Consider the following 15,108-nt stretch of genomic DNA (forward strand, 5'->3'; position numbering starts at 1 on the left):
CCTTGTATTTTTAGGCATTCAGATTTTTGTAGAAACCTGAAAATATAGGCAAGTATAAAAAGGGAAAATTAAAATCATCCATATTCCCACCATTTCAAGAACTGGTGTTAACATTTTGGTCTATCTCTTCAATATTTTTTCAATACATACTTAAACAAATTGACATCAGAGTATGTATACTGCTTTGCTGTTTATTCTTTGAAATGTGGTATTATATTATGAACATTTTTCAATGTTAAATATTTTTCTAAAATGATTTCTACATGGTTCCATATAGCACTATCTTGTGGTTGTAATTGATTTATTTAATCCTCTGTTGTTAGATATTTACATTGTTTTCAACTTTTTGATAAGAATAATATATTCTTATCAAATATTTGTTAAATACGATGTCAGTCAGGTGAGTTTTAAATTCATTATATCATTGATTCTCATGACAATCTAGGGAAGTATATATTTTCATCCCCATTTTACAGAGGGAAAAGTGGGGGCTTTTAGAGACTAATGGCTCAAGATCCAATGAGTGACAGCTGAGATACAAGCCCTCAGTCTGCTCTTTCCTGAGGAAGTCTGTGCATTTCTCCTCATGCTTCACATCTTAGTCTCCTATTAAATGAAATGCAGGCAGCAACAAGTGGTTGGGTGCATGAGTGGGGAGAAAGAGAGAGAAAGAGAGGCTGAAAGAGAGAAATCCTCTCCCTACAGCCCATACAGAAAGCAGGTTTGGCTAATGTAGCCTGGAGTTCATGGAGGTGATTCCTAAAGATTTCAGCCTTTATCAGCAGTAGGATTGAAGAAGCATTGGATATGCTCCTACCAAATGCAAACTTTTAACATCACTTATTATAATATATAATAATAAGAGAGCCACTTAAAATACAGGTCATTATTGTTAGCTGATTTATTATATTTTCATTCATTCTTAGCATTCATTACTATGTACTCAGGTTTAGTGTTAGAAATTGAAAATGTAGAAAAGTATAAAATATTTTTTGTACTTTTCTATTGTTTTATAATCATGAATTTTGACTTTGAGTTTTATAGTTCAGCTGAGTTTTTATACTTAGGCTGCCTTCTCTGTTTAATAAAAGTGACAACGTTATATTCAGAATTTTTCTTAAAATAAATATGAAGTCATTTAATTAACCTAGAAATTTATACACAGCTATTTAACTATTTTAAAAGATTGTAATTGTTGTTCTGCTCACATATGACATCAGATATAGGAAAAACATCATTAAAGAATATGTGGGACATTGACCTGAAAATACATATTCACTGATTTATGTATACTCTGTTTCAAGCTGGTTTCAAGATTACCATGAATAGTTTTGGTAGACAATGAAAAAACACTGAGCTGACTGTGCTTTCCAGGGCTTAGTGGTTCCAAATAATCTATCTTTTTTTTTGAAATATTTGAACATATGGCAAACATCCTTAGTAATATATAATAGTATGGAGACAGAGATAAGTAGTATTTTCTTCTTAAGTTCTGTCTCAGTCACTGTTATGCCAAATTAACCTTGGCACAGGTTCGATAATTGAGTTGAAGTAGATAATTGTATTCTTGATGGTTTAAATAAAATAGAAGTAAAGGGATTGGCCTAAAGGACTCTCTGAATCCCTTTTAGTCTCAAGAGTCCAGGCTCTTTTAGGATTTCATCATTCGGTGTTTTCACATGCTACTGTCAGTACATTATTCTCCTGTCATTATTAGGAAGGCCTGAGCAAACAAAAGAATGTTTTCAATTATCACACTCGGGTTTCCTTGGAGATATCATCTTTTCCCACGCCATACTCAGGAGCCAAAAGTCTGTCAGCCAGTTTGGGGCAAATTTGACTAACTCTTCCTTGGAAAGTTTTGGAAGTGCTATTTATTGTGTGATGAATGCACAGCTGAAACTAAGGGAAGCATGCTGCTTGTATATTTTAAGTTTAAATAATGGCTTTACAAAGCCAGGACAACTGGTGCGCACTGGCCAGAATTCAAGTAACCAAATTACCACTGGCGTCTGAAGATATGGAATTCTTATGAGCACTAAGAGTGTGATTTCAAATTTATAATTATTCAATCAGGGAATTAAAAAATGTTCTAAACATTAATGTTTGTAAACACATTTATTTAAAAAAACCCCTATCTTGTAGTAATGTTGAAATGCATTTTGGAAAACTTTTTAACATGCAAAACAGCTCATTTAAAATGTTCCAGATTTATTTGTAGAGCAGTCAAATTCATAGAGACAGAAAGTAGAAGGGTGGTTACCAGTGGCTAAGGTAGAGGGGTGAAGGGGGAATTAGTGTTTAATGGGTCCAGAGTTTCAGCGTGAGAAGATGAACAAGTTCTGGAGGTGGATGGTGGTGATGGTTGCACAACAGTATAGATTTGCTTAATGTTGCAAATAGGGTGATCAATTTTATTTTATGTATCTTTTACCACAATAAAAAATGCTTCCTATTTAAATATATTTTTATTTGCTAGGGCAAAGTTATTAGAAAGTGAAGCGGTGAATGAGAACCTTCGAAAAAACTTGACAAGAGCCACAGCAAGATCACCATATTTCAGTGGATCATCAGCTTTCTCTCCCACTATACTATCTTCAGACAAAGAAACCATTGAAATTATAGATTTAGCAAAGAAAGATTTAGAGAAGCTGAAAAGGAAAGAAAAGAAGAAGAAAAAAAGGTAGTATTATAAAATCACTGTTTTATGAATCCCTATTTTTCTTCTCAGGGTATTTTAATTTGTAATTACAATGAGTATACATAGTCACATAAGTATGTTAATACATGAAATAAATCATTATATTAGCTGACAATTGCAACTATATACTTTTTAATGATTTACCTCTACTTATGTGTAAGAAAAATAAGTTTAATTGTAATAATATGGTAATGAATTTTATTTAGATTATGACAAGGTAAAATTAGTATTAGAAATTATTTTATTATTTCTTCAAATAGCTGCTTTTGCATTCCATTTATCTTGCTTTTCTGCAAAGCTTGCCTGTACCATTACAACTCAGTGTTTTCATTTTTTTCCCTCCATTTTCTAATGCAACTAAATAGTCTCATGAATATTCTAATTCCTGTCTAAATTAGTTTAACTAAAGGCTAAACTAATCCATCACAATGTCATTTAATGTCATTTGGTCTCTTAAGTATTTTCTGCAGGGCTTCCAATTTAATTATGTGAAAGTTATTCATGCTATTTCAGGCTTTCTGAGTCTTCCGACAAGGAGTTACTCAGCTTTTCACCACTGTTCTAGACTTTCATTTCCTTGCATCCTGATAATAGCTCCTTCTGAAATCAACTGGATGCAAAGATGAGGAAGAAAATAAAAATTTGACCACTTGTAATGTGTGAGTGGTTAAATACTAATAAATTCTTTACATGTTTACACATTGACTCTATGGTGCAGTCAAATTCAGATTACTTACTGAGAATATATTTTGAACATGCCAAGCAAATTAAATTTAAGCATTTTTGGCTAGATATTCAAAAGGAGACAAAGCCATCTTAGTTGCCATGTGATTTGTTACAGGGGTAATACTTTGTATAATAATTGCTGACATTTAGTCAACCTGCTGCTTTGTGTAGTTTATTTATAAATTTATTTGGGCAACCAGGCATTTCTTTCTTGATCAGTCAGTTGATCAAAGTCAGAGAAAGTTAAAATTCTCCAAATTAACTCTGCTTTGTGTTCTTGAGTTAAAAAAGAATAATTAAAATAATTAAAACAAGGAGTTACACATTTATGGTTTGGAGGCATTGCAAATGAAATTGCATTTTTGAGATATTAACGTCTTAATAGGTGTTTTTCATGGATGACTGATTGTGGCAGCATTAAGAAATGTATAATGATTAGCTCTCCTCTTATGGAGGGCAATTAAAACTGAAATAATGATCATAGGATTATTGAAACTAGTGTTGCCCAACATACTGCTTGAATGAACATGAGACTTTTGCACATGACTTCTCATTTACTTGTTAAATCCAATTCTGTAGTTGGTCAAAATGTCAAATGGTGTGACTTGTCTAGGTGGTTTGTGTTCATGAATAATAAGTAAATATAAGCAAGGGTTATTTTTCAAGGTCATAGCTGATTCTGCTCTTTTCTTTTGAAGTAAATCTGGAGATACTGCCTTAATAACCTATTGAGTATGAATAATGAAAAATAAATAGGGATTCCAATAGAAATCTAGGGTGTTTTTTTGACATTTTTATAGTAGTGATAGGTACCCCCAAATTAATACCTCTGATTCAGGTTATTTTTGTGATAATACATAGTAACAAAGGAAAAATGCTCTATCATTAAGATTTTTTTCTTTGTTGCTCTATTATAGAACTCATATCCATGTAAGATAAACAAAATTTAAACAAAACAGCAGTTATTTCAAAGTGAAAAATTGTGACTAATTCAGTGATTATGGTAGTTGTAATAATTATTAAGTTAAAAATAATAGTAGATGTTAATACAATACTAATAAGAACTCACCAAAAAACTGAATTTAAATACAAAAATCTAAGCAAAGAAAATAAGTTATTTCCTAACAAAAGGTGATATTATTGGAGATAAAATATTTGTGAGAAAAAAGAACATGCTAGATAAGAAGTGAAGGATAGCATAGAAGGAGAAAAACAAATTAATACTTCCTAAAAATTAATACTCCTATAGAGTGCTTTATGAAAAAAAATTTAAAGCATTTTTTCACATGCACGCTGTAGTGTATCTTGTAAAACTGATGCCTACAAAATTTGTGAACCTAGAAAATATTTTTGTGTACTATAAACACAATATAACTATAAAAGTCTTTAGAGCCAGTTTATGAATTTATATTACTACATATAAAAATTTATAGAAATTAAGTCTTGCCACACTATAATCAAATGTTGTTTTGGATTAAAAAATGGAAACCAATCCTATTTTACTCTGTTTGATAAGACATTTCATTCATCATATTTAGATCCCAATAATTTTTAGTGGTATGTAATATACATTTCTATTTTAAAAATGTAGATAAGCTCTCATTTTAGCCAAAGGATTTGCTACAAGTTGAAACAAACAATAAACCTAGAAATGTTTAGAATGACAGCAGCTTTCCATGGGAGCGCCTTGGAGATGATAGCTCCTGTTTGGATATATTGATTCTGGTTGAGTTCATTACAGGCTTCATGTTTATCTATTTTATTTATCAGTGAGGGCATTGCAAAATTTAGGTTTTGCAATTGCAAAATTGGGCCTCACCTTTACACATACAGTAAGTTCAATTAAAAATTACTTGCTTGGAACCTTGAACTAATTTTTCTCTAGTAAGTGTTATTAATACATGATGTCCCGATTTCCCAACTCAATTACATGAAATGATTTTTGCTCATTTCATAGTGTGGTAAGAACAATTCAGAAGGCAGTAAGAAAAGACGAAAAAGGGGAAAGAAACCTTCTTTCCTTCTCATGTGCGTAGGCCAGTCTTTGGGGAAAAAATATGAATTTCTGCTGTAGCCATTCATTCTTACTGATCTTCCTTTCTCTCCGTGCTGCCTGGATTCATTCCACCCCTATGCAGTCCAGTTCTCATGTAATTTTGCTCTGCCCTGCAGTGCCCCCAATTATAAAATTATCTACTTTCTTCTTTCATCTCCTTAAATTCAAACTCAAGAGCAAAGCCATCTAACTAAAGGAATTCATACCAGTAGAAATGACTGAAAATCAATAAGCTTCCTTACTAGGGATGTTTGTAATTTTGAAAGAAGGATACATTAATCCAAATGGTGAAATTTTAGGCAGCATAATCTAATGAAGAAAAAAAAAATCAAGCAGAGTAAGAAAGATGTTTTCTTTACCCTCATGTGGCTGAGAGTTTCTAAAACCTGCCTGGGGCTTGCCTGACCTTTGGGTTCAGCTCTCCTAAGCTGTCCTGCCTCTCTTAGCTGCTTTCTTTCCTTCCCACAGAACTCTAAAATTCTTTAGAAGCTCCATGTCTTTCAGTTTACTTTGTGTTGTTGATTTTTGATTGTAGTGGCTACAAGGCCTCTGACAACTGTAAGAGTTGATAGGAGAGTGACAGTTGGGTCATTTTTATGTCAGAAGCTGCATTTGTGCTCAGGGAGGATGCCACAAATCCCATTTTACTTGAAAGTTTTGATCAGAACTATAACCTATAGCTCACATGTGGGGTTTTAAGGTTTGCTCTTCTATCTTTTTGTGCTTATTTTCTGTAGAGCTGTAAAATAATTCAAAGGTGTAAATAGTGAGAAAAAAGGGGACCATCAAGGATCACAGATGTCCAGTTAACCAGGTTATCTGCTTCTGGATAATTGAATAAACTATGTTGCCTTTTAGTTATACAAATGTTAGAATGGTTGGCAAGATGTCATTCTCTCTCTCTCTTGCTCTCACTCTCACTCTCTATTATAGAAGAAGCATTGTAGGGGAACTAAATGAAATAAAAACTGAACTCCTGTAAGTTATGGAGAAGTGTCTGATTATTAGTTTACTTCTCTGACCCTCTGTTGTCTTTTTGAACGATTGATTACAATGTTTTTTAATATTGCACGTGGGAAGGCATCTAAAATTTACCTACTTATTAGCTCATGTTAACTATACTTTTTAATGTAGCTCTCTTGTATAAGATAAACAAAAATTCTTTGTATTGAAATTAGAAAATTTGGGCTCTTCACCAGGGAACGATTCCTCTGAGCCCTTGTAGCTCATTATTATTAGCATAAGCCTAGATTAGACATACATTTTTTTGTGTATATGGATAAAGAAAATTTACCATTCACAATTAAGTTCCATAATTTTGGATATCTAGCTTTAAATGACTTGCAATATAACAAACTTCCTCATTCATCAGACTGCACTGTATTTGTATTTAGTGGTGTTGGGTTGAAACTCCAGAAGCACACAGATTTCTTAGGAAATGGCTTAACTTGCCTTTTTATAATCGCTATACTGGACCATTTTATCCCTGGTGAATATTACCCTGTAGAATTTTTTTCTCAGAAGGATTGCTAGTCTTATCTTGTAAAAACAGTATATAAGTTGATTGTGAAAAACAATCACAGACCAAAAAATGAAAATCACATGTGAGCACACGTTAAAAAATTAGAATGAGAAGAACTGGCTTGATGAAATAATTCATACATCTGACTCAATCTCTTTATTTTAAAATATTGATTATTCTGAAAAATATTTTTGGAATTCTAGGCAGAAGTGTGCCATATCAAGATTGTCATATGCTTAACCAGAGCCTAGCACATCTATGTTTTGTCTACATGACAAATATTGGTATACAGTACATTCCATTGAGTAAAGATCCTTATGTTTGTGTATTGAATTTTTTAAAATTATATTTGAAAGCCTTTAGCTACATATTTATGGCATTTCTTATTGTTTCTATTTAAAAAACAATTTTACTAATGGAAAGTACTACATTACCCCCCCCCCCCTTTTTTTTTTTGCCACTTTTGCCTTAGATATGCCTGCTTGGTAGTTAGTTTATAATAACTAGTAAACTCTTTAATCCCAATATTATGAGATTTTATTTCCAATTAATAAAATTACAAAATTACAGTTTTTCATGGATATCATAACAACCATATTCATTTGCCTGTAATACCATTTCATATATGATTTTGAATTTTTTTTTAGATTTAGTGATGTTCACATGTAGTATATTAAAACAGAAAACAAGTTTTTAAAAGTAGTATCCTAGTATGTAGTATTAGTGATATTTTCATGTTATGGTATAAAGGCATTACTTTGTGAAGTTCTTTTAATGATGCCATAAAAATGTTTTCTGTAAAGGTTTAAAAGGAAAAGGGTATCATTGAAACTGAGCTCTTGTTTTGGGAGAGGGAAGCTGAGGAAATTGATCCATTTCAGACTAAAAAAGCAATGGCATCCAAGCATTCCTAATACTTATCAACTTATATAAATTGAGACTGAATAATTTCAACTGATAGTCTATGTACTCTTCTTAGATATAATGCTGCTTGATTTTCTACTCACTTTTTATTCATGCAAAATGTATTGCCTTTTTACTATGTATTGTCCTTTGATGATATCTTTTAAAATTTATTTTAAAGTCTTCAAGCTCATGTATCATTTTTACCTTCTTATCACTTTCGCTTTTTACTGTCTGATTTGTCCTTCATTGGCTTGGCCTTCCAATACTGTGCCTCGTGGTTTTGAAGGCTACAGAAACTTGAGGAAAGCAATCGAGAAGAAAGAAGGTTGGAATATTTCCCAGGTTTTTTATTAAAATGTCATTTAAATACTTAGTTGCCATTCACAAGGAAATGTGTTATAGAATTATATAGATTGTTTCAGACTAGATAAACTGGGTGCTCCTAAAAGTAATGATGTTTTTATAAAAATAACAAAAACACTGTAACAAATCTTTAAAAAGTATTTTTTAAAGAATAAAACCTTCACTAGATACATGAATTAAAATTCAGGCAGTTTTATGTGATTTCAGAATAAAGTATCATAATTTTGAGAATGACTTACTTTTTTTAGGCTAAAAATAACCCCCCCAGACCCCACCATTTGGTTTATTCAGAAAAAAAAAAGCAATTCTGTGTCTTTCAGAAACTTGTGAGCAGAGTAGGAATTGACATTTTGTTGCAGCACTTGCTAAGTCATGGGTGGGCCTCTCTCTCCTTGTCTTCTTTATTTGGTGTAATCTTTATTGAAAACAATGTTAAAATGGCAACAAAGCAAAAGGAAACTGTGGCCTTACTACAGATAAGATTTACAAGGCATTCTTAAGGTTGACATAGAAAGACAATTTTTGCTTTTATTAATAAAATGTATTTGAAGTGGTCATCAAAATCAGGGTAGTCTCTTTTTTTTCCATTAGAAACTTGAGAAAAATTTAGAAGCATATTTGTGAACTCTATATAATAAAAATTTGGATTTTACTGATTCAGAATTATGATTATTTAACCAAAAATCAAGTGGTATTTTGCTTCTTACCAGAACTTGTCTCCATAGATTTTCCTAAACAAGTCTCCAGGTTATATAGTCAAAATGATTAAGAAAATAAAATGGTTTCAAAACAACATTTAACTATTTTAGAAGCCCAACTTTAGAAATTCATCTTACTTAAAATAAGAACTTCAGAACTTTTACTATGCAATTAAACAAATACCTTACTGTAAATATATTTTAAAGCTTAAAAATTTTATTTTCTTTACATTGTTTTATAATTTATACTCTATAATTATATTCTGTATGTTATATAGTATTCTAAGGTTTCTATACTTATATTCTATAAGTCTATAACTTCTTTAAAGTATTCTATACTTAGATATAATTCTAATTGTCTGTAGGTCACAATAGAACTCAACTAGTCAATATATTTAGAACAATCTGCTTATGATTGGACCTAAATTAAGGCATTACAATTGTGAAATTTCTTCTATTTTGAAAGGTCAAAATAAGATTCATCATGAACGTTGTGTATAGAAGCATTTTACCACCTTAAAATAGTCAAGTCCTTTATATGTATTTAGTGAAGAGAGTTTACTTCCAACCTTACGTGATCCTCAAAGAATAGCAAAAGCAGTGCAGTTTTGGTGGTTCTAGGACAGTGCTTCTCAGCACTCGATGTGCCTACAAATCTCCTGGGGATTTTGATAAAATGCAGATTCTGGTTCAGTAGGGCTGAGATGGAGCATGTGATTCTGTATATCTAAGAAGCTCCTGGGTGATGCAGATTCTTCTGGTGTGTGAACTGAATTTTGAAAGCAAGTTTCTACAACACTGGTCTGGGAGTCAGAACACTTGTATTTATCCCCCTTGAGTGGATTAACTTCTCCAGGCCACAGTTTCTTTTTTGTTTGTCAAATGAAGGGGTTAATTGCTAATGTTCCTCCTAGCTCCCAAGATTCTGATTCTTTATAAAGTGCAAATTTAAATATCTTCCCCTGCCGCTTAGAAAGTTATTTTAGGTATCAATTTGCCTCAGTTTATCGAGGAAAATGTGATTATTTGAGGTATAGTAATTAGAAGTATCAATTTGTATTTCAAAAGCATAAGCCTTAACAGTGATTTGTAAAGGTAAATGAATAATGTAAAGTTATGACTGCTGATTTTTCTGCATCAGAAGTGGCATGAAAAACTTGTATGAATTAATTTAGTATATAAGTGAAAGATATCATTTGTTAAGCTGGATATTAGTGACTTGGAGGGAACAGGAGGATGTGTCAAGTTAGGTGTTTGGATAAGATGGTCATAAACTGGAGTAAAAGGAGGTTTGGTTGGAACTTGAAGTAATGAAGGAACCAACAATAATGAAAATTGTGTACCGCAACAGTCACAGGTGAGAAAGGAGACTGCACAAGGGGGGAATAGGGAGACCTGATGAGAGACATCCTCCTAACACATTCTCCTCTCCTAGCCCTCAACCTTGGGTCTAAATCTCAAGTATAGCACTGTTTGGATGCCTAGTGCTGGGCTTTTAATGTGATTGGATGAAGAGGGAATTTCTTTCTAGATTTGCAGCTTGATGGTGGAAAATCAGCAGTCCTAGTATTTATAAACAATGAAGAGAGGCATTCAGTATATAACGTACATTTATTTCTTGCTTATCATACAAATTCTTTGTAGGTGGTTCCTAGTTTTCTTCAAGTGCATTTTCCTCTAACAAAATTATTTCGCAACACTTTTGGAATCCTGTTACAATTTACTTGATTCCTGCCTAGTTAAGGCTGTTTTAGTGGTCCTCCTACTTGTGCTTTCTTCTCACTCCAGAGATACGCTGTCTTCCACGCATCTTTATGCATTTTTCAAACCATACCATTTTGCTCCAACATAACTGGGGCTTGAAATGCATAGACATGTTCAAACACAGAGATTGCATAGTCACAGGGATTGATTTATTTAACAAACCCTTACCGCACATTTATTGTGTGCCAGGCCCTGGATACCAGAGATATAATAATGAACCAAACAGACAAGATCTCTGCCCTTATGAGGCTTACAGTCTAGTGGGGAAGACAGACACTAAGTAAATAATCACATAAATAAACATAAAAGTACAAACTCTGAAAAGTGCTTACAAGGGAAAGTATTTATGTTCATATTGTTTTGAGTATGAAAATATCTGTGAGAATAGGAACCTGGAGTTCAACATTAAAGTTAAGTAATTAATAGGGCCTATTTGAGCTTATATTTTTAGCCTAGAAGCTAAAAATAAATCTATGTATTAGGGCAATTATTTAATATAGCGGAATATATGAAAGAAATGATAGCTGCTCTTAAGCTAATGTGATAAAATTTGTAGGCACTTTCTAGGGGAATTTTACTTGAAGAATATTGCTTTGAGTATTCTTTTTATTCTTCATGATTTTGATGTGTTACTGTAGCACAAAAAGAAATCTTTCACATCTAGATTCATTTAAAGTTCACTTTCTTAATATGATTTAGCTTGATTAAATGTATGAGTCCAGTGAACAGAAGTGCAACTTCTGTGCATAGTTGGTCATGGTTGCTAAACTCAAAAGGGATCAGAGTGATTTGGCTGTGCAAAAACTTTGCTCACTAATAGTCTTTTATCTTCTCAGGTCACGAGGGCTGAATTAGTTTAGCTACCCTGATGTCAGAGTGCAGTTATGGCTGTAGGTACTAGAATTCTGCAGAGGAGGTCTTCCAATTATATCTTGTTAATCTTATAACCCACCCTGAAATTTCCTATTCGATTGAAGGGCAGCCTGAACTTTAGACAGTTTTGGTATGCAGAGACCCATTCTGTGAGACCATAATGAGAAATAGCCCTGGGCTGTAGGGATGGCCTCAGAAAAAAGAGCCTATGGTACTACCAGAAGGAGATCTGAACATTCTGATGGATATAGCCAGTGTAGACAAACTTATTGCAGGCAGATTTATTCTAGTTCTTTAAATTTGATCTTAAATTTATTAGGACATCAATGAAAATGTAGTTTTTATATCTTTGTATTTATAGGAGAAAAGTTTTATGTATTCAGATGAGAAAACAAAAATGTTTTGATTTACTTTAATTTAAAGTGTCTTATATTCTAGTTAATTGGCTCTTACTGTGACTAGTTCTCAGCTTTATCCTCAGATCTCATGCTTCAGGGTATAACATATGCCTCAGCATTTCTAGAAAATAATATTTTCTCCAGTGATATAAATCATTACACTATTAGTTAAAAGGTGATTTCTATTTTTCTCTGAAGCATCAGACAGGATAGCTTTGTTCAATCAAGTGACCAACTTTTAAAGTTTGTTTTCACAAATAATTGTATGGTTTTTAAAAATCTGAGAGAAAAAAGTGAATAATTTTCTTTTCTACTTTAACATCTTACCCTTATGTTCCTTTTTTTAGCGTGGCTGGTAAAGAAGATAATACAGACACTGACCAGGAGAAGAAAGAAGAAAAGGGTATTTCTGAAAGAGAAAACAATGAATTAGAAGTGGTAAGTATGGAAAAATGAACTTGTAAGTTTTAGTCACTGGATTAGATTGTCCTTGGTTGCTGATAACTGTACTAACTTATGTGTAGAAAAGGGAAACGGTTGTCATGCATCCAATTTAATGTTTCCTTGAGGACTTCAGAAATATTGGCAACTCTTAATCTCATGTGTTGTGAAAGCATTGTGTGTGTGTGTGTGTGTGTGTGTGTGTGTGTGTGTGTGTGTGTGTGTGGTCGGGGGGGGGGGATATTCTCGTACTATGAGAGATGAAATATTTTTGATTTATGCCAAAATTATTATGTAATAACCTTAACATCTTGGGATAATTTTTGCACTGAGGAAAAGTAAAATTACTGTGCTTCTGTACTTTGTATTCCAGCAGGCTCTCTTAATGACGTAATCAGTTTGCTTTGTCGATATTGTCTTATTAATGGTCACAAATCATATTTTAGGAAGAGAATCAAGAAGTGAGTGATCATGAGGATGAGGAAGAGGAGGAGGAGGAGGAGGAAAATGACATTGAAGGGGGTGAAAGCTCTGATGAATCAGATTCCGAATCAGATGAAAAAGGTACTTGCCCTTTAACAAGGGCAAAAATTCACTTTGGGTAGTTGTTTAAATCATGACAGAGAGCTTTTAACATTCTCCATTTCATCCTTCCTGAAAGCAGCTTTTATGACTTCTGACCTAGGAACTCCCTCCAAGGCTGATGTGCTAAACCAATGAAGAGTTCCTTCCCTTATTGGATTTAGTCATTTTGTGATTTCCATTCTTATTTAGTACAAATAGTGTTTCTTGTCCTTGACCAAAGGTGAACATTCTTTATCTTGTTCACCTTTTCAGTTTTTGGTTTATCCAGGAAATATTTCTAATAGCTGCCAACTGAATAAAAAATACCTGGGTGAAGATGATGTTTTTTTGGTCTTACTTGAAAGCTAGAGTTATGGTATTTTGGCCTCTATTCTCAGTATTTTTATTTTCTTCTTTTTTAAATAGCCAATTATCAAGCAGACTTAGCAAATATTACTTGTGAAATTGCAATTAAGCAGAAGCTGATTGATGAACTAGAAAATAGCCAGAAAAGACTGCAGACGCTGAAAAAACAATATGAAGAGAAGCTAATGATGCTGCAACATAAAATCCGGGATACTCAACTTGAAAGAGACCAGGTGCTTCAAAACTTAGGTAAGAGTTATATTTAATTCAAATGAAAGTTCAAACTAAATCATCAAAATGGGTTTTTATCTTCTTCCTTTAGAAGAAAAAAAATTAGAAGCCACATTAAATTTTTTTTTTCTGTTTGTTTTTTTTGCAAGTCAAAGTTTGTGCCTTTTATTTAAAAATGGTATGTAGACTGTAAGGATTTTCTGGGCACATTAAATGTTAATTTGTCTCATGTTATATAGTGTTATTTATTTTGTTTTTTAATACTGATAATCTGTTTAGGCTATTTAATTATTTTATCCAAAGTTGTAGTTAATTGTTTTAGTGTCTGATTTATGCTGGGGACATTTTTAAATTGAAAAAATAAACTTCAATAATTGTTAAACGGGTTAAGAGTAGATAATAAAAGAGAGAGTTGAAAGACACCCTGGCCTCCTGAGGTTTGGGTGTTTGGGAAGGTAGCTCTTCTCGAAGGTCATGGGTTGTAAATCTATGAAAGAAAAATATGTGTCTCACAAAACAAATACAAATACCCTTTGGTCATTTAGGGTCGGTGGAATCTTATTCGGAAGAAAAGGCAAAAAAAGTTAGGTCTGAATATGAAAAAAAACTCCAAGCCATGAATAAAGAACTGCAGAGACTTCAGACAGCTCAAAAAGAGCATGCAAGGTTGCTTAAAAATCAATCTCAATATGAAAAGCAATTGAAGAAATTGCAGCAGGATGTGATGGAAATGAAAAAAACAAAGGTATTGATTATGTTTTCCATTAAAGCTTGATGTTAAGGATGCTTGTGTCATTTGTGACAAAAACACTATTGTGGCTCTTCCAATATTCGATGAAAGGTAACCCAGTCTTACAAATGATGTGCTTCCCTTTGGCAATTAGAAGTTGTTTCTGATAGTCATCCCTCGTCAAAGCCTTTCTTCAGAGTAGCTGAAAAATCATGTGGTCAATAGGGCTTCTCAGACTTTGATGGATATTTCTCCTCTTAAAACTCTTACACGAGGTTAACAACAGTTTAAAATATTTCAAACATGAAAAATAGCATAGGTAAGATAATAACGTAACAAACACTATATTCACTATCTAGTTTAAAATATTAAAACATTACGGATAATACACTAAGCCTCGTGTGTTTCATTTTCTATCATAATCCCCATTCCCCAAGAGCTAATGACTGTCTTGAATTTGGTGTTTATCATTCCCATGCATAGAAAATTAGGTTTTCTTCTCCTGACCAAAGAGTGTATGTGAATCCTGATCTATCTGTTTCTGTTGTCGGACTGATTATTCTTAACATCTGCATGAAAATCAATGTAGTTTCCTTAAGTTAGCAAACATGGAGTGATTTAGGAAGTACAATCATGCATTGCTTAATGATGGGCGTATGTTCTGAGAAATGCATTGTTAGGCAATGTCATTGTGTGAACAAAGCCCGTAGAACTCACTTCCATAAATCTGGGTGGTTTAGTCTACTACACACCTAGGCTATGTGGTATA

The 15,108-nt window shown here is 32.8% G+C and overlaps 1 protein-coding gene across 8 annotated transcripts in view; it reads left to right on the forward strand.

Moving 5' to 3' along the window:
• KIF21A (kinesin family member 21A) overlaps positions 1-15,108 on the forward strand; it is a 137,211-nt gene that overhangs the window by 81,141 nt on the left and 40,962 nt on the right. For all 8 annotated transcript variants that reach the window (XM_045554021.1, XM_045554022.1, XM_045554024.1 and 5 more), the window contains exons 11-15: positions 2,480-2,683; positions 12,355-12,445; positions 12,895-13,012; positions 13,439-13,627; positions 14,155-14,354. In XM_045554021.1, coding sequence (XP_045409977.1) covers positions 2,480-2,683; positions 12,355-12,445; positions 12,895-13,012; positions 13,439-13,627; positions 14,155-14,354 — 802 coding nt within the window. The remainder of the gene's footprint in view (positions 1-2,479; positions 2,684-12,354; positions 12,446-12,894; positions 13,013-13,438; positions 13,628-14,154; positions 14,355-15,108) is intronic.

Source organism: Lemur catta, chromosome 6, assembly GCF_020740605.2.
Source record: "Lemur catta isolate mLemCat1 chromosome 6, mLemCat1.pri, whole genome shotgun sequence".
NCBI classification, from domain to species: domain Eukaryota; kingdom Metazoa; phylum Chordata; class Mammalia; order Primates; family Lemuridae; genus Lemur; species Lemur catta.